This window comes from Pseudonaja textilis, chromosome 1 (assembly GCF_049901715.1).
Source record: "Pseudonaja textilis isolate UNSWEBS1 chromosome 1, rPseTex1.2, whole genome shotgun sequence".
In the NCBI taxonomy this organism is placed as follows: domain Eukaryota; kingdom Metazoa; phylum Chordata; class Lepidosauria; order Squamata; family Elapidae; genus Pseudonaja; species Pseudonaja textilis.
The window spans coordinates 178252088-178271729 of record NC_141990.1 but is presented as its reverse complement, the minus strand read 5'-3'; the positions used below and the strand labels follow the sequence as shown (position 1 = coordinate 178271729).

The window sequence follows — 19642 nt, the reverse complement described above, 5'->3', positions numbered from 1 at the left end:
GACATGCTAGAACTGCTCGTGGATGAACAATCCTTTGAATCTACCATAATTCAAGCATTGTTTTCTAGTTTGGGAAAAACCCATATGCCTTTCATGTGGCTTCCCTAAAATGGTGTGATTTAAACTGAGACAGTGGTTTTATCATGATATTTTATTCAACAACATGGATAAACCTTAAATTTCAGAGTTCTAAAGCCAGACTTGTCAAATCCTAAGCTTCCAGGTATGTGATTGATAGAAATAATTTTGGATAACTCATCTTGACTTTTTAAAGCACTACCACAAACACTTGTCACTCAAGATTCCCTTTAATATTTAATTTATTAAGTGCTTTGGGTGCTACATTTTGAATTTACAGATGACATAGCAAACACACACTCTACCATGCACAGTCCACACACACAGAATCCTGTTGCCTTTCCCTAGAAATAGATTAAATTGTCAGAAGGACTATACACAAAGGAAGCCATTACTCAACATGAAACTTGTATTTAATTAAATGCTTTGCAAAGATACATGAATAAAGCTATGCGTATGGCTTTTCTTTTGTGTGTGTTTGTGTGTGTGTGCATGTGTTTATTTAGAAAAACAAGCAAACAATCAAAAAACAGAACATAGGTCTTCAACAAAGAAGCCAACTGAAGAACTAGTCTTGTAGCCACATGCTCCGTGGAAAGAAAAATGCAGTGATGAACACCCCGTTCTGTAGATCATAAAACCATAAGAGGAAAAACGCAATGTATAAGAATTTTTCCCAGACACCAAAATATAGTAATTAAATTCTATTAAAAAAAGAAAAGGTTGATGACAATAAATTTATTTTTCCAGGATTGTACAGAAACTGTTGTAGCACCATTCCCTTTTTCATAAAGAAAACATTTTAATTATTACTTCATTATTATGTTGCCCTGTGTATCTCCATACTTGGAATTATAACAGAAGCATAGCACCTTGTTGTATCTAGAATTAACACTAGATTATTAAATGCATCCCAGCTTCTAGAGATGAGGTAGCTCATGCTAAGAAATGATGGACCATTGGTTTGTCCTAATAAATCAAGACATGCAATGTCACAATTTCTGATAATGCATGACCAGTTATTGAATGAAACATTTCTTTCAGCCACAGTAAAACTCTAATATTTATGTTAATACCTGATTTGGGATTAATACATGGGAATAAATGATACACACACATAATTGGACAATACACTTGAAGAAATTGTAGCAGCCTTCCATGATCTCTACGTTATGTCCACTCCAACTATCAAAATTCTTAATAATGACCCTGTTGGCTTGGGAATTCTCAGAGTGGAACCAAATTTACTTAGAAGATGCTCAGATAGAGAAAGGCTACATTAGGGGAATTCTGATGTTACCTGAAGTCATTTAGAAATTTCATTTTTGACCACATACAAAATGTAATACTCTACAGATTATTACTTTCAAGAAATAATTGTTCACTAAAGGTTTTCTGCTCATTAAGTCAACAACTAATCCTTTCCACAAACAAAATATTTAAGTGTTGTCTCTGAAACTTATTTTGGAAAATAATTTTGGGGGATTATAAATTTATTGAGTGAGATAACATACTCTGAGCTCTGGGAACCTTATAATTAAAACATTAAAAACATAAATATTGTCTTCTTCAATTTTTTTCCAAACTTTTGTCCAGATGTTTAGTTTCCATGATCACCAATGCTGATTACTGAATTAAAGGATTTAACATCCAACACAATTGGAGTGCATCATGTTGAGGAAGACTGATTCACTTTCATTATCTGCTATGACTGATTGCAGAATACACTTTTAGCCAGTGGTTTCAATTATATGAATAATGATCTTCCTGAAGAATGTAGCCATCTTCTAGCATCTACTGCCTGGCAAACATATATCTACTTATCCAGGAACAAAGATCACTGAACTCAGTAGGATTTCCTTCTAAAAAGACAGTACGAAGATCACTTTGTTGTTGCAATCTATGGATTTTTGCCACCATTTTCATTTCCAAGTTCTCAATAATCTATTTGAAGCTGACCCATGAATCCTTCTCACCACTTCTGGTCTTGAAACCATGAGCTATTCCTGAGCTAGTCTCTGTACTGTCTATCTGATCAGGCAGCAAAATAGGATATTCAAACAATGCTCCAACACTTCTGAATGTCATGTTGTCTGCATTTCTCCATATCATAATGGTTTCTTGGGGAAGAGCTGTGCATTGTCCCTCTGTTGTATTTTAAAGTAAGATAATAATGTTTTGTTAAGATGTCACAGTGGCTGAACCTCTATTGGAAAAGACTGGATGAGTTCAGAGCTGGGGTGATGCCACCAAAGGGAAGCCACTCTTCAAAACCTCGGCATATCAAAAGGGAAATTGTTTCAACTATGATTTGAAATTCACAACTGCTGAGCTATAAACAAAGTGGCTCAGTTGACAAACAGAACAGTATGGATTCAAACAGATACCACAACATTTTGAACACAGGGCCATGACTGACTGTGGAGGTACCCTATGGCGTTGCATTAATGGACTGGTAATTTTGATATGGTGAACATCTGAATCTTTTACTTATTTCCTATTGCTGTTCAGCATACTTCTATTATATGAATTACACTTTTTAAAGTTGAGCAGAATCTCCAGAAATCATGATTACCTTTTCTAATTAGGAAACAAAGATTAGTTTTGAATTATTTTAGATACAGGTGTGGTCACTTGTCATTTTAAAATAGGATTTACTTCATTAAAATGTTGACTTAGACAGTGAGACTGAAGATTTGTAAGTAAAATAAATACACTAAAGAAGGCCAGGGAGTTAGAAGGAACTGTTATATACAATGCTGATTGTAATATCAGCCGTAATTTCAAGAGTCTCAGGATTAACTTCACTCAGTCTAAGTTCTTGCGTTCTGTTGCTGCTGCTGTCATCCCCAATGCTTTTGAAAAGATAAGCCCATTTATTTATTTATTTAAGTATTTACTTATTTGCTTCTTTACTTTTTTACACAAAACAAACTGGTCCAATCTCTACTCCAAATTCTTGGTCTGCACCTCCAACATCTACTAGGGCAATATCAATGATAGGTAACCGTGCCACATTCTGTGTTTTGTATTCGAAGATTGTGCTGCCCACATTCCCATTGTGTTTCTGGAAGAACAAATCAAAAGAGAAACATAAGGTTATCAGCTGGATTCCTTGAATATCAATAAGAAAATGAGAGCAGGCTAATTATTACATTCTATGAAAGAGCTCATTAATAAGCATCACTCCAATTCAGACCCTTTGTATATACAGTGATTTGGGAGGTATGTAATCCTGCTTACACTTTGGTTAACAGTAGATAAATATCAGAATACATTAGATATATTAGGATAGTACTACAATCCTTTCGCTGGATACCACAACAACAAATCAAGATGTTTCCTCTCTCTTTCAGTCCTGATAGCCTGTATCCACCTAGGGTCTTTCTATCTGCTCAAGGATATAGCTGCAATTTATAAAGAGAAATCAGCTGTGGTGGTTCCCAGCTCTGGCTACTGCTATAAATTAATTTTGAATTCAGAGCTGTGATGATTTTTTTCCTCATGAGAAACAATTGAGTAGCCACACACACACTCTAAATAGTTTATGCCCCAAGTTAATTCACTCTAAAAAGACTTACAGAGCAAGTGTCAGAAATGACAGTGTATCTAAAACGGTTGTTTCCTTCAGCTCGGATATCATGGTCATTGGCTCCCTTCAGCACCACAGCCTTCTTCAGGTTCTTAGCTTGGTCATCCATGTAACCTATACTGTTTTTGCAATGATAGGTAATATTCTGAGAGGCCTCTTTGGAGAGTAAGCGCAGGAAAGTCATTTGCGTAATCACCGTGTTGGGTGATTGATTATCGCCATAAACAAACTACAAATGAAGAAAGGAGGCATTATTATTTTTTGTTACATTTCTTGAAAGCGTTAATATTCTTCTTCAGATCAGTTGGCACTTCAACCTTGTCAGATGTTCCTGCACCTGCCTTTAATAGCTTGTTGTGGATTTGGACAGGTTCAACTACAGAAATAAATAACCCAATATGAGCTTGTGTTTTGCCTTCCTTATTACCTTATCTGGCAAAATAAAATCTTTATGTTTACAATAGGGCTTTGTAAAGTTCTTCCAATATTCTTCCCATAAACTCAAAGGCGGGGATCAGATTCAACTGCTCAGTTGATCCCTTCCATGATACAAGGCACTATCTCTGTAATTTTGTTTCTTGCCCTTTTAGTCCACTGCTCTAGGAACCAGAAGATTGAAATCTTTTAAATGACTAGTTAAATTAAATAAACCAATACTAAGTCTCAGGAAAACTCACTCTAGTCCAGTGTATAGTATTCATTTGTTTTCATTAATTAATACATTAAGATGAAGAGAGGTAAACAAATAATTTTAAGAGATAATATAACTCATAACTAAACAAATTAATAATTAAAGGTTTGACTAGACTGCCAGGTTCATTGGTCACCAGTTCAGACAAGCAATAATTTTGGAGGGCAGGAATGGATATGTTGCCCAGTGCTCACTCACACACACACTGGGAAGGGGACCCCCAATTGTGTGTTCCTGTTTAGTTTGCTGACTGCACTTTGCTTTCCTCTAAAACAGTGTTCCTAATGCTGGCAAGTTGAAGATGTGTGGACTTCACCTTCCAGAATTCTTCAGCCTGGATGCTGGCTGGGAAATTCTGGGAGTTGAATTCTTCACATCTTCAAATTGCCAGCATTGAAAAACCACTGCTCTAAGGTAACCTCTGTATTTAGATTGACTGCCCCATTCATTTCATTTTCGCTTTTAATTCTTAAATCAAGCCTATAGCAGATTCTGTTACAGAATTGCAATTGCAATCCTAGCATGGTGGCTATAACAACAGCCTAACAGGCAAACAGCCCCAGCTTGAAAGGTAGCAATAATTAGATGTTTTTTCCTAATTACTATTTTTCTTTCCCTAAACCTCTGTACTCTTCTATTGTGTTTTTTAATTAAAAAGAAATCGCATTCTTACTAGGCTTCAGACAATTTATGACCACTGTGTTTGTGAGAAAGATCTCTTTTAACAACCACAGATTGTGTGAAGAAAAAGGTAGGAAAATGCAAGTAGGAAATTTTTATTTGAAAGCTGTTAATTATGCCTCCAAATATGTGTGTTTTAATGCGTTCAACCTTATAGATATAGATCAGTGGTGGTATTCAGCTGGTTTGCACCGCTTCAAACGAACCGGTAGCAAGGATTTGGCACGGGTCACTGAACTGGTAGTAACTTCTGGCTGGCCAATGCCCCCAACCTGGTCCCCAGTTGCCGCTCACTCACTTGCCCCACCCCTAGTGCTCATTCACCGCGCCCACCTGATGCTAGCCTACCCAGTCACTCCTTAAGGTATTTCTTTTTTCCCCCTCCCGACAATCAGCTGTTCCTATGATCAGCTGTGCCGGGATTCCCCTCGCTTACTTGTTGCTTTGCCCAGGAGACTTCCCTGAGGCCCAGGAAGGCAAAAAAAAAAAAAATCCCTCTTGCTCCCCCTCCATTTTTTGCTTTCCTGGGCTCCAGGGAGGCACAAAATGAAGCATGGGGGGGTGCCCCCGGCTCAGTTTTCTGCCTTCCTGAGCCCTAGGGAAGCCTTCTGGGAGCAAAAATGTCCCCCAGGAGGCTTTCCTATGGCACAGAAGGCCTCAAAACAAAGTGTGGATGGCTGCATGCCCCCCCCCAGCTCAGTTTTCTGTCTTCCTGAGCCCTAGGGAAGACTTCTGGGAGCAAAAACACCCAGGGGTAGGATTCAAATTTCTTAACAATTGGTTCTGAGGCGTGGCCTAATTGTGGATGTGGCTTGGTGGTCATGTGACTGGGTGGGCATGGCCTGGTGGCCATGTGACAGGGTGGGTGGGGCAAACTCAATGTCACTCACATCAAGGAGTGCCTCACCTGGCCCCTCCCCACCCACATCAAGGGGTGCCTTGCCCAGCCCCGGAGATGGCTGGGTGAGGCCCGGGGAGGCTCGGGAACAGTGGGGGAAGAGCTAGCATGACTTGCAAGCTTACCTGTGAGCAGGCAGATCAGGGCTGCTCAGTTGGAGGCAGGCAGCAATGGCTGGCCTGGCAGGCGGGCAAAAGCAGGCTGCAGGCATGTCACACATGTGCACGATGTTGCGCATGTGTGATAGGGACCAACTGGGCAGGGAGCAGAGAAGCAGGTGGAGAGTAGCAGGGCCAGCCAAAGGCCTGATTTATCAGTTCTCTGAACTACGTAACAAACAGTTCTACCAAACCAGTCTGAACTGGTAGAATCCCACCCCTGAAAATGCCCCCCCGGAAGCTTCTGAGGTTCAGAAGGCCCTAAAACAAAGCATGGGGGGTGCTGCACATGCCCTCTGGCTCAGTTTTCTGCCTTCCTAAGCCCTAGGGAAGACTTTTGGGAGCGAAAACGCCCCTCCCGAGGCTTCCTGAGGCTCAGAAGGCCCCAAAACGAAGCATGGAGGGGTTGCTGTGCACCCCTTCCCAGGCTCAGTTTTCTGCATTCTTGAGCCCTAGGGAAGCCTTCTGGGAGCAAAAATGCCCTCACAGGAGGCTTGCCTGAGGCCCAGAGGACCCAAAAAATGGGGGGAGGGGTGCTGCAAAAAGCAAAAAAAAAAGCATGCTCAACTAGTCACATGGCCATTCCCCCTAGACACACCCACAGAACTGGTAGTAAAAAAATTTGAATCTCACCAGTGATGTAAATATATTTAAAAGCTATCTGTGTCTTGATATACTTATATGTACTATATGTGTGCTTTTTGATGCTTTAAATTTTGTACACATTAATTTAAATATGTGAATTTCTGTGTGTACCCCAAACATTTATTTAATAACTGAGGTGAATTAAAAGGAAATATTTATAATCCTTCAATACAAGGTTATGGAAAATTCATCATGGGTATCTTTTAAAATGAAATTCCACCCAAATTCAATCTGCTGTAGCATAAATAGGATATAATCTAGAGAACCTGCTAGCATCTATCTCAAAATAATTATTGGCTCACTCATTGCATGAAAATATATATACTTGGGGAAGCGGCATATAAAAAAGCATATAATTAGGGAAGCTGCAGTAAAAAATGAATATATGGGAAAGTTGAAAACAAAAATATGTCTGGCAGCACAGATGCACGTAAATAAGGTACATGTATATAAAAGAAAACTGCATGACTATAAGTTTTATGTTAATGGGAAATGGATATGACAGCAATTGCTGTATCACAGGTGGGATATAATTAGTAAAAACATGCCTGTATGTTGTGGAAGGCTGCATAAGTAAATCCAGGATTAGACTAAACTGCGTATGTTTATTCCAAAACAATAACTGAAATAAATACCAAGAAAATTCAGATTAGTTACCTGTGAACCTCTGTTCATATCAAGTCCATACCATATTGGTTTTAGATCAGATGACCTACTTGTCCACCATGTTTTACGTGGAATGATAGCTGGTTTTGCAGCTATACATGTTTCTCCTGTTTCCATATTGCAGAATGCTTTGATTGCATCTTCTACACAGCCCTGATTAGGGTCAATCCAATATTCTCCTATGAAAGCGAAATAGGAAATCTTAAAGTATAACAAACCAATTTTTCCTTCTCTATGTTGCAGTTCAATTTCAATTAAGGACAAAACATAACTTCAAAGTACTTTCCTTCCTATTCAAGTTTAATATTGCAATCATGTGCACATCTATTAATAAATAAATGTGCATACGGTCAAGCAATGTATTTGAGTTCAATATCAATTGTTCCAGGATCAAGGTTTGTGATGATGTAGCAAAAAGGTAAAAGAGGAAGTACTGGAAAAGGACTTGATAGTCTGCAGATACTTGGTGTCCAAAAATAGCTAAACTAATTTTCAAATTTTTAATTTTTGTTGTCCAATATTTCAAACCTGGGCTAATTTAAACTGCATTTATAACATTGCTGCCTTTTCAGTCAAATATGCTTGCATAAATATTATCTTTCTTTATTCATAATTAAATAATTTTCCTTACATTTAAGACTTGGGCAAGTAAAAGTAGAATTGGCAATTATTTGACAAATACATCATCTTTGGCCTACTTTTCTTAATTTGTGCTGACAAATCTTACAAAAAATCTTTTTCTGGAAGCATTTATTATATATCAAATAATAATAGTGGACAATCTGAGCAAGATTTCTTACATAGTTCATCATTTATATCTGCCTCCTTTATGATTTTTATGTTCTGGCTATCTTGTAGCAGGCTGCTTAAATTTTAGTTCCTTTACTCTGGTGAAGGTAGAATAAAGATAAAAAGTGAAGACAAAGACAATGTCCTAATAAGACCAATCTATTAATGGAAGGGATCTAATCATCTAATCCAGGGGTGTCAAACTTAATTTCATTGAGGGCCACATCAGGGTTGTTCATGGGGCCAGGGTGGGCGTGGTCTGGGTGGGCATGGCGAGTTTGACATCACTCATGTTGGGGGCACCCGTGGAGCACTCTGCCAGCAAAAATGGGCTCCTGAGCTCCGTTTTTGGTTGTGATGGTCTCCTGCAACCCTCTGCCAGCGAAAATGGAGCAGGCAGCCCCCCCATGCTCCATTTTCGCTGGCAGAGACACTGCAGACCGGTCCGTTGCTGTTTTCAGGGCAGCCCCACAGGCCAGATCTAAGCACCCCAGAGGTTGGATCTGTCCTCTGTGCCTTGAGTTTGATACCCCTGATTTGATCTAATCCTCCACTCAATGTTGTAATACAACTGCATATTCCTGACAGACGGCTATCCAGCCTCTGTTTGAACAATTCCAGCAATGAAGAGTTTAAGGCAGTCTATCCATTATTCAACAATAGCAATAGCACTTAGACTTATATACTGCTTCACAGTGCTTTTACAGCCCTCTCTAAGTGGTTTACAGAGTCATCATATTGCCCCCAACAATCTGGGTCCTCATTTTACCCACCTTGGAAGGATGGAAGGATGAGTCAACCTTGAAGCTGGTGAGATTCCATCTGTCAAATTGCAGGCAGCCCTCAATCAACAGAAGTAGCCTGCTATAGCTTCTACAGCTAACAATTCTTTCAACTATTTCTCATAATGTGGTCCTTAAAGACCCTGGTTATCTTTTCCTTCCAGAAATATGTATAACTAGACCTGTATTTCTATTTAAACACATTTGAAGACTGTTTTTTTAAAAAGAAATATACACCTACCACTCTTTTTGGATGGATGACATGATCTTAAATCTTCACAAGTACGGGCTGGGTGCTTCTTGGATCCATCAGGGCTGCGCATGGTTTCGATCTGGCTACTGAGTGACTTCAGTGTGGCATGGACTCCTGGATCTGTTTTATTGCTGTCATCTGGAGCAGCTTCATCTTCAGTGAACTCTGGTAGTGGGTCTGGTAGACCATCGTCATAATGTCCCATAATGTCACCAATTGCAGCAGTAAGATGGCCAGGGGGACCTGGTGGGCCTGGAGGACCAGGATCACCAGGAGGGCCCTATACACAAAAAACAATACAGACCACATCCAGGACTGTAATATCTGGGACACAAAGTTACCATAACTGCATAGTAGTTCCAATCACTACAACTAGAGTCACTGGTTAAGACAGGCGGCTATACAAATTGAATAAATAAATAAAAGTTAACTGAAGGAATCTTTTAGCTGCCCAATTTGCATCAGTAATTGCAGTAGCAAAAGAATAATGATATTGTTTCAGTAACTGAATATTATAGTTCTAATTGATTACTACCTGGACATAGATTAAGAATGATTATTTTGGAGCACTCTTCCCCAACACTGTAATATTGATAAGGTCTGAACTCATTGAACTAACAATTTTATGTTTTCTGTTCTCGGGATAAGCAAAGTCACCGTTTTCACCCTTATTTTTTATTCTTGAGCAGAGGCAATAGTGGCAATAATGAAACTTTTTTGTATTCCTGTCTTCTTAAACACATAAAATGTATGAAGTCACCAAGCATCAAATACAATTTGAAGTAGAGTTTACTATTTTTTTAAGTTTGGAGGACCTAATCTGAATAGGAGATGAGGGATAGGAGAGTTTTTTGCTCCTTTATTGACAGATTTGGATCTGGATCACTTCTATAATCTCTGTCACCATTAAAAAGTGATCCATTAAATAACCAAATTGGCAGTGCAAATGGCAAAGACAAAAAGACTGATCTGGGTTGCTCCTAAAACAAGGAACATATGGTCAGATTCCTACTTCACTAGTTCATGTGCCCTGCATTTATAAAGAAAGATGTGGCTTCTTCCAAATTGGCATGTAATTTGGACTCATACAATGGAGCCTTGGGTCACGACCGTAATCTTTTCCAGGACCACGGTTGCAACCTAATTTGGTTGTGACCAGAAGCATAAACATCTGCATATGCTCGGAAGAAAAAAAATGGCACCAAAGGGGAAATCAGCGCGGAAAGGGCATCTTTCCATGCCAATTTTGTTCGCTGCCCGATTTTTGAATTGTGACCCAATTCAAAAGTCAGGTGGATTTTTTGTTCACCACCCAATTTGGTTGTGAACAGAAGCATTTGCAACCCAAGGTTCCACTGTATAAGCTTACAAGTCATTAACTGTTCCTCTCTCTGACTGAACCAATTTCCCATTATTTACCTCAGGTCCTGCTTCTCCTAAAGTTCCTCTTACACCAGGAGGTCCAACAGGTCCATGTGGTCCAGGATTTCCTTCTTTACCAGAAGGTCCAATAGGACCTGGGGGACCCTATATTAAAAACAAAAGTTCATGTTTATCATGTCAATAAGGGCACATAAATAATTTCCTTTCTTTTCAGCTAAAGATACTTCTTGCCTTTCTCAGCTTTCTACAAGATAATTATTACCGGTAGATATTATTTAATCTTAATAACTAATTTATTCATTTATTGGAATTTTTCCAACAAAAATGAGAACAAGAATAAGAGAATAAAAATACAATGATAGGGATGATAGACACATTAGTGAACTTATGCACACCCCTTCTACTGACCACTTAAGCATGAAGTAAGGTCCATGGAAGTCAATTCATGACTGAAATTGTGAAAATTTGTAGCTACGACAACTGAATCAGGTAGGGCATTTCAAACTTTGACAACTCTATTACAGAAATCAAATTTTTACAGTCAAGTTTAGATCAATTTATATTGAGTTTAAAGCGGTTGTTCACATGTATATTATTGTGATTAAAACAGAAAAAGTCATTTTTAGGTAAAACATTATGTATAATTTTGTATGCAATACCTAGTTCTGATCACAAGCAACGCAGTTCTAAGTTATCCAAACTTAGAATTTCGAGCCTGGTAACATAAAGAATTATATTGTGTACAGGAGAATGCAAGACTTTTCGCGTTAAGTACCTGCTCGATTGTGCTGATGTCAGATATATGGTGGGGATTCCAAACAGCTGAATAATACTCTAAAACTGGTCTAGCATAAGTTTTATAAGCTCTAATTAACACTACAATGTTTTCAGAAAAAAAGTTTCGCAAAATTAAATTTACAACTCTTAATGCTTTTTTAGCAATGCTATTACAGTGAGCTTTGGAACATAAATTGTCACAGATAAGTACACCTAGGTCTTTAACAAAGTGAGGGTCATCTGCTAGATCAATGCCACCTAGCTTATACTTGACATTCTGATTAAGTTTACCAATATGTAAGACAGAGCATTTATTAATCGAAATTTGAAGTTGCCAAATAGATGACTATTCAGACACAGTCGAGATCACTTTGCAAAACAACAGAATTATCTGTAGAATTGAAGAATTTTACATCATCAGCAAAAAGAACGCAATTGACCTAAAAAGCTGCCTTGCGGAACACCACTTGATGCAGGATTGATGCAGGATTAGACAGCAAGATCCCTATTTTGATTTTCTGCAGTCTATTAGACAGGAAAGCAGCAATCCACTTGTGCAAAAAAATGCCATAAGCTTAATTTTAACAGGAGTTTATCATGTACTAATGTATCAAAAGTCTTACAAAAATCTATGTAAATTGCATCTACAGCTTTACCTTGATCAAGACATGTGGATGCTTTTACAGTGCAAAATTTGTAAATTACAGGATGAATTTTTCCTAGAGCCAAACTGTTTCCCAGATAGCAAATTATTTGTTTCTAAGTGGTAAACGATGGATTGGTTTATAATTGATTCCATAACTTTGTATGTAACACAACACAAAGAAATTGGTCTATAATTTTCAACTGAACTAAGGTCACCCTTTTTAAAAATTGGTATAACTATAGCTGACTATAGATCAAGCAGGGAACTAGTTTGAAATGATACTCCAAAAATTGTACACAAAGGTTTAGCAAGCTTTTTCAGGAAAAAAACACATAATCCATCTGGTCCTATGGATAGCAATGGCTTTAAATTACATAATGGTAATTCAACATTATCTACTGAAAATTTAATATTCAACAATTTGCTACAACTATTTGTGGTTTGACTTGTGAATGAGGGAGTGCAACCATTGGTATCCACAAAAACTGAACCAAAAATGTATTGAAAAGATGGGCTTAACCAACATTGTCATTGCAATCAACCTGTTTTGCCCTTTAAGGGTGGAATCACTTGTGAATCTTTAAGTTTCGAGTTAACAAAGTTATGAAAGACTCATGTAGAGTTTGAATTTAACAGCTTTTCTTCCTGTTTACAGAAATAATTGGTGCATTCATCTTTAATTTGATGATGTAAGGCTTTGTAGTGGCTTTTGAATTTGGCAACAAAATATGTCTTGTCATTCCGCCAAAGAGATTTTTTTCTTAGATTGTAATTTTCTTATTACTTTGGGTAATTTATTCTTTATAACTTTTTTGGTTTTTCTTAGTACAAATACATTTATAGCTCAATTTATTTCAAGCAAAGGAATGTTATAAAAATATTCTACATTTTTACAACCTGAGAACAGACGGTGCCAATTTAAAGATGCCAAATCAGCAGCTATTAAATCATTGTTTGCTGTTTTAAAATTATAATTTGAAGAACAGACATTAAGACCCAGTTCAGGAGAATGCAGATTAATACAAAACTCAATCATATTATGATCACTGTTAGAAAAGGTTTCTTTAACGTGTAAGCCATAAATTAAATTTAAGCTATTACAAAGAATTAGATCTAGACAATTGTTGAGCAACAACTAACTGCTTCAGCCCCAAGGTTGTAACAGCATTGTAAAAAGTTACATGTATTGATTCATTAGTTGATTCACTTAATTGCTAAGTCTGATTGTTTTTCTTCTTCTCTCTCCCCTCCCAAAAAATACTCATGGGATAAAAGTGCTAACTGAGTGATACTGAAATACAAATTTGGTGGGGAAACAACAAAGATGAACAAGGTAACAATGTTACTGAATAAGAATGAAAAGAATAAGAACAGGCTTTCTTACACGTCTTTATTGCTTGAATCTAGAGGCACCCTTTGTGGCATCTGAATCTGCTAATTTCTTCTCTTTTAGATATTGTCTGAAGATCTAACAGGTCTAACTGACTGGCTGAAATGCTTACATGGTAAAAGTATTCTTCTCTTTTTCAGTCCCATCAATAGACTGAGAACCTAGGAGAGCATTTCAGCCATTTTATCTCCATTATTTTAATAGTGAGATTGAATAAATGCCAATAAAAGCCTTACTCTCCTTGTTCAAGTTATTTTAAAAGAATTGCACTTGCTCAAGGTCTTCCTGTTATAATTATCAGGTGTTTCCTGTGGGCACTCCACAGAGCTCCTAGAAAAAATGTGAACCATGACAAAATGTGAACCATGACATAAAATGGCTCCCAAGAGGCCATTGAAGGGAGAAGCTTCTTTGTTGCTGGGTTATTCAAACATTACAATGAAGATGGCTTTCCCTTAGGGTAAAAGATGCAGATGGGTGAGTTGGAATATGCTCAAACTGTTTTTTTTAGCAGCTGCTGCCACAAACTACACTAAATCGCTGTGCTTAACTTTACTTGGGGGAGATATCTGAAACAAGGAAAGCTAGATGCCACCAAATCCATGTCCAATTTTAATGTTATTTTGATGTGGCAGAATCTGTTTTCTGGAATTTCCAATAACAATCCAGTAGAAATCTGGGAGAGGTTGCTGTTTTTTTCTTTTGCTTTCCTCAATTTAATCATTTTTGATAAGCTTCAATGGTATACTGAAGTTTTCTTCACATACAGTATGCACACAACATGCACACAGATTCACCCATGTGCACACATTCATTTTTGCACTTTTTCTCTCCCCCCTTTCAGGGAAAACTGCTGGTATCAAAAGTTCACAATCTTCACTGAGTATCCATCCACATCTTAATCCATTTGTATCTTAAGCCTTGAATCCAAGAAACTTGGAAATTGATCTCCTGCCCTCCCCCATTAACTTATTCTTCAGAAGGCCTATTCTGGTTGCTGACTCATAAACTGGAGCGGTTTGTTGAAGAAGTTTTATCTGATATCAAATTTGATGCCTTTTGGCACAAACAGAAAAATGGTTCCCAAATATATTTTAAATCTGTATTCATTCTCTTTTTGCTCTTCTGAAACATTGTTCTTCTAAAACACAACTCTCAAATTTTCAAACATCCCAGCCAGCCAATGTTAGCAATAAAAACATTGATAAAATTAAAACCAGAGAAATATTAAGCTTTTAGTTGTTTATATTGTAAGTTGTCCCTTTAAAAGTTGCTTGAGTTCTGTGCAAAATTGGAAAGACGTAAGGAGTTGGGAAAGGATATAATATGAGTAAAGAATGAAGAACACCGAGATCTATGCAGAAAAAGATAACTAAAGCCCATTGGAAAAGTATGCATTAATGTGCACCAAAGTCGCCATTAGTTGATACCAGCAAATTGGAGGTTGTTATTGAAAATCTTGAGGAATAAGAACCTTTTTTGGAATGAAAGCTAAATCTTTGTCAAGTTCGCATATTTGCCAAACACTAGGTTATATTTAGAATTCCATACACAAAGGAATTAAGGAAGGTAAATGACCTCAAGCACAACCTTGTTTAATAAAAAAATAATCTGCATCCCTATCCAAATTAATTTCACTCTGAAATCAACAAACACCATCTGTACAACAGCAAACATAAAACGGGGGAGGGGGATTTAATTGTTTCCATATTATATTTCACATCTGGCTTACTTACTCTTGGGCCAAATGGGCCTGGAATCCCAGCATTGCCTTGTTCACCAGTAGGTCCCTGCAAAACACAGTGTGAATAGTCTATGTTTTCTCAAATTACATCTCATCTTTAAAGAAGAAAATATGATGGTTTTGAATAAATCAACCTGGGGTATCCAGTGATGACCTATTATTCTTTAGTTTAAAGTCTCAGCATTTCTAATTCATGACATAATAACCTGAAGATAACAAAAAATAAGTTGTATGTAGTTCTAAGTCCACCGACAGTTCGTTCTATGATTAAGATCATATTGGAGCAAAGGCAGCCATGCTTGGCCTTGAACCACTGCAAGAAAATATAGTTTTGAATTTTGGTTGCAAAGATTATTAATCATCTTGGAAAACCAGAGCCCTAAATTAGCGGGTGAGGGAAGGCAATGTAATAAAACTTTTCCCTATAAGTCCTCATTCTCCCTATCAACAATATTTTCCAATGCATCTCTTGTTAACAGAAAAATGATTTTGAAGACGCTCCAGATTTTAATACAGACTGGATCACAATGAAAGCAAAAGCAAAATCGTCAAGCAATCATTTCCATTGTGTTATATAATGTACTACACCTTGCATGCACTTGTTCTGACTGACAAACAGCTGCTCAGCAGCTTTCCTATGGCAAAAGTCTACAGAAAATCTTTTAAAGGATTTACAATAAATAATTAGTTAAAAGAAATTGATATATTTTTCCTTTTCATTTCCAGATAAATGCACCATTTTGAACATGGAGACAGTCAAGGTTAATACTTTTTTTATGAGCCATGGTGGTGCAGTGGTTAGAATGCAGTATTGCAGGCTGATTCTGCTAGCAGTTCGGCAGTTTGATTCTTAATGGCTGAAGGTTGACTCAGCCTTCTATCCTTCTGAGGTAAAATAAAGAGTCAGATTGTTGAGGGCAATATGCTGACTCTGTAAACTGCTTAGAGAAGGCTGTAAAGCACTATGAAGCAGTATATAAGCCTAAGTGCTATTGCTATTTCTAAGGCCTTTTTTTACATTTTTTTAAGATTCAAAAAGGTGATTGAGTGCATCACCCAGAAAAGGAGTGTTCCACCACAATAAATAAGGAAGCAGAGGCAGAAGGCAGTGCCAAGTGCAATATGATATATGCACAAAAACGGCAGTTGCGATGGAGAACTGGAGTAACAGTAAAACAAATATATAGATAATGTCTTACAGGAGGTCCAGGGAGACCTTGCAGGCCAGTGAAACCTCGATGCCCTTTCTGTCCCCTGTCCCCTCGATCACCATTGTCACCTTTGTCGCCACGTGGACCTTGGGGACCCTTAAATTAGAAAAATAAAACAAATTAAAATTAAAATAAAATGCAAAGGTACAATCCAGCTAAAATTAAAGATATTTCTATGCTTTTCAAATCAGGCATTAGCAATATGCTCCATTTCTCATTGATTTCAGTGAACTAAGACTGCATACCTTCAGTTCCCTAAATGAATATCTATAATAAGTATCCATAACTCCTATACATTTTTTACACATCTGCAACAAAATTTATTTTTTAAGCTATATGCCATATCACTCACATTTGCGTGTGTTGTACATATATTGACATGCAAAGCTGTTCAAAATGCAGATTGATATGTACTGAGAAGATAAACAAACTCCATCTATAATTATAGATTTTTTCTATTCGTTTTAATATCCTGCATCTGTTTATGGTGTATATAAAAGATATAGAAAATTTAAAATTCAAAAATATTTAAGAATATGTATCTTCTCCCTGGAACTAGATACAGTACAGGTGAATCTAATCTGAGTAATTTATATATCTTAATTATTACTTTATTTTTCATAAGCTTCAGTTATATTGAGTGCTAAAACACAGATATACAAAACTTGCATTATTGAATTTATTTTTAATGAAAAGTACAACTATTCTTCAAACTATTAAGGTTTCCATTAAAAGGAAATGTAGAGAACATACGGGCAAACCTCGTTTTCCAGCACGGCCAGGAGGACCTACTGGGCCTCGTGAACCCTGCAATGAAATAAAAAGATGGTTTCATTTATGATTGCATCTATATACTTAGAACAGAGTTTCTTACAGTTTTTGTGTTATGGAACCCTTGAGGGTCTATTGAAACTTTAGCAGAAAAATGCATGAAATAAAATTCACAGGTACAGTTTTCAAAGAAAACTGCTCAAATGTAATTATCAAAATATAAATCATTGTAATAAATTTAGATAATGAAATTTATTGAAGAAACACTTTTGGAGATTCAAAGTCATATTTTACCTTATTTGTAACAGAATGATAAAGTAAATTTCAGCTAGAGGTTAATGAAAATTAAAAAAATTCATTTATTAAACATATTTACATGGCATGCTTATCTCACAAAATGTGACTCTGGGTGGCATACTATCACCAACGCCACATCTATTAAATACGACCATCTCCAAAGTTGATGGAGTAATAAAAATTTTTCCCATCTGATCTTAGAGAGCCCTATAATTTATCCACAGAAGGGATCCATGGAACCCAGATTAAGAATCTATGCCTTAGAGCAGCCATTCATTTAGCATTTTAACTATACAGCTGTTTTATATAGGATCTTCATAAAGGATTCACAGTAGAGCTTGGCAAATGACACATCCGGGTCAATTAGAAAACTACAACAGCAAATCTATTAGACAGTTAAACATTACTTAACTCAGAAACATAAATATACATTCATCAGCCATCTCATTTCATGGCCAGAATTCTTCTTTCATAATATATGTCTTAAGAAGGATAAATGATAATGGGTAGTTGACTGTATGGTCAAGAGTTCTGTCAATGAAATGCAAATAATATAAGGGAACAGCTATACTTACTGGTTCACCTCTTTGTCCCGCATCCCCGGGAGATCCAACTGGCCCTGGGGTACCTGAAACACCCTGAGAACCAGGAAGTCCTGCAGGTCCAGGCTCACCACGATCACCCTACAACAAATACCATTCCAATTCTACAATCAGATATAGATCACTTCCAAGTGCATATCTTTATACAGACAAAATTACGCATTTTGTTCTATTATACTATTATTACTGAGCTGCTGTGCTACAACTATCTACAATATAGCTGGGGTGGATCAGAAGAAAGCCATGAGATAAAATCATATCTGCAAAATAGTCCAATAAGGACTGGACATGTTTAGTCTGTATTGGAGAAAAAGTTATCTGGAACTTCAAAAGGAAGGAATCTGGGAACCTAGAAAAGAGAGTTGCTGACTGCTGGATTTCTGAAGGGGAACAAACACTGCAAGATTTTTATACATCTCATAGAGTAATTTGCCTTCACACATAGGAGCTATTCTTCCCTAATGAGTGTTTATGAAGAAAAAATTGACTCTGGGAGAAAGAATTTGGGGATATTAGAGTTGGGTTTCTAAACCTGTCAGTCAATGTTATCACAAAGTATGTTGATTATTACTATCTTGTTATTTTAAGTGTCAGATTTTTCTGTCTACACCACATTGAGCCATTGGGAGTAGAGAGGCATAAAATTTTTAATAACAATAATGATAACATTTTATTACAGGCTCACTCTGCTAACTTAGCTTAACTTCCAATATGTTATATGCCACATGGTGAATTATAACCTTTTTACCTGTCCTTACTAAGATTATACTCATGAAGACCCCAAACAAATAGATTAGACACATTTATGCTTTTGTTGTAAAACTGGGTTTGTTTTAAAACATTCATCCTTATTTAGAGTTCTGACGGTGATTTTTCTCAAAGATTGAAATATAAAGGATGGCATAAAACTCTAAATCAACAAGAAAGCAAAAGCTTTATTCATTGAAATTTCAAACTCACTTACCCTTTCACCAACAGCTCCATCTCGCCCAGGAGTGCCATCATTACCAGCAGGACCCTAAGTTGAATGAGAAGTGGAAAAGTGGATTATGTGTGAAATCAGATTTGTCCTAAAATAATATTTTATACATGGGATTGCCTTTGAAAAAGGCTTGGAAATTACAAAATAATCAGAGACATATAAAAGGAAACTCCAATGATTGAAATTAAGCTGTGTTGATAATATTAAGAATAATATTAATATTGCTATTTTATGAAAATGCAGCAATGTATTTTTAGTTGCATTTTTGAAACTACTAAAACCAACTAGATTATAATACCAAAAGAGAATGGCTTACAATACTTGCCATTTTTAAAACAATTATACTGGCCTCTTCTTCAAGCTCCTAAATTTTATAGCCTAGGTAATGAAAGGGCAACCGGTAGCCTTTGACTGAATTTTGAAGCTTGAATACAAGAGAACATTGAAAACCTTCAGTAGCATCTCTATGCATTTTTCCTTCAGTCAAAAATTAGAGAGGAAAAACTGAAGGCCAGAAAGATGGGGAGAGACAACATGCCAAAAAAGAGAGTCAATGATACCAGCCACTTTTAGCTCTTCCCTACTATATCCTTTGGTTCCACCAAC

The 19642-nt window shown here is 36.9% G+C and overlaps 1 protein-coding gene across 3 annotated transcripts in view; it reads right to left on the bottom strand.

Moving 5' to 3' along the window:
* Positions 1–302: 302 nt before the first annotated feature.
* Positions 303–19642, bottom strand: part of COL5A2 (collagen type V alpha 2 chain) — a 174246-nt gene continuing 154906 nt past the window's right edge. Inside the window, exons 45-55 of one of the 3 annotated variants that reach the window (XM_087919820.1) lie at positions 19019–19072; positions 18028–18135; positions 17138–17191; positions 16373–16480; positions 15166–15219; positions 10653–10760; positions 9222–9513; positions 7401–7588; positions 3660–3899; positions 2979–3145; positions 303–703 (exon numbers count right to left, since the gene is read on the bottom strand). In XM_087919820.1, the coding sequence (XP_087775946.1) occupies positions 2999–3145; positions 3660–3899; positions 7401–7588; positions 9222–9513; positions 10653–10760; positions 15166–15219; positions 16373–16480; positions 17138–17191; positions 18028–18135; positions 19019–19072 (1353 nt within the window). In that variant the 3' untranslated portion in view covers positions 303–703; positions 2979–2998. Of the gene's footprint in view, positions 3146–3659; positions 3900–7400; positions 7589–9221; positions 9514–10652; positions 10761–15165; positions 15220–16372; positions 16481–17137; positions 17192–18027; positions 18136–19018; positions 19073–19642 lie in introns of all 3 variants that reach the window. The other 2 variants (XM_087919821.1, XM_026696925.2) reach the window with 2 other exon arrangements.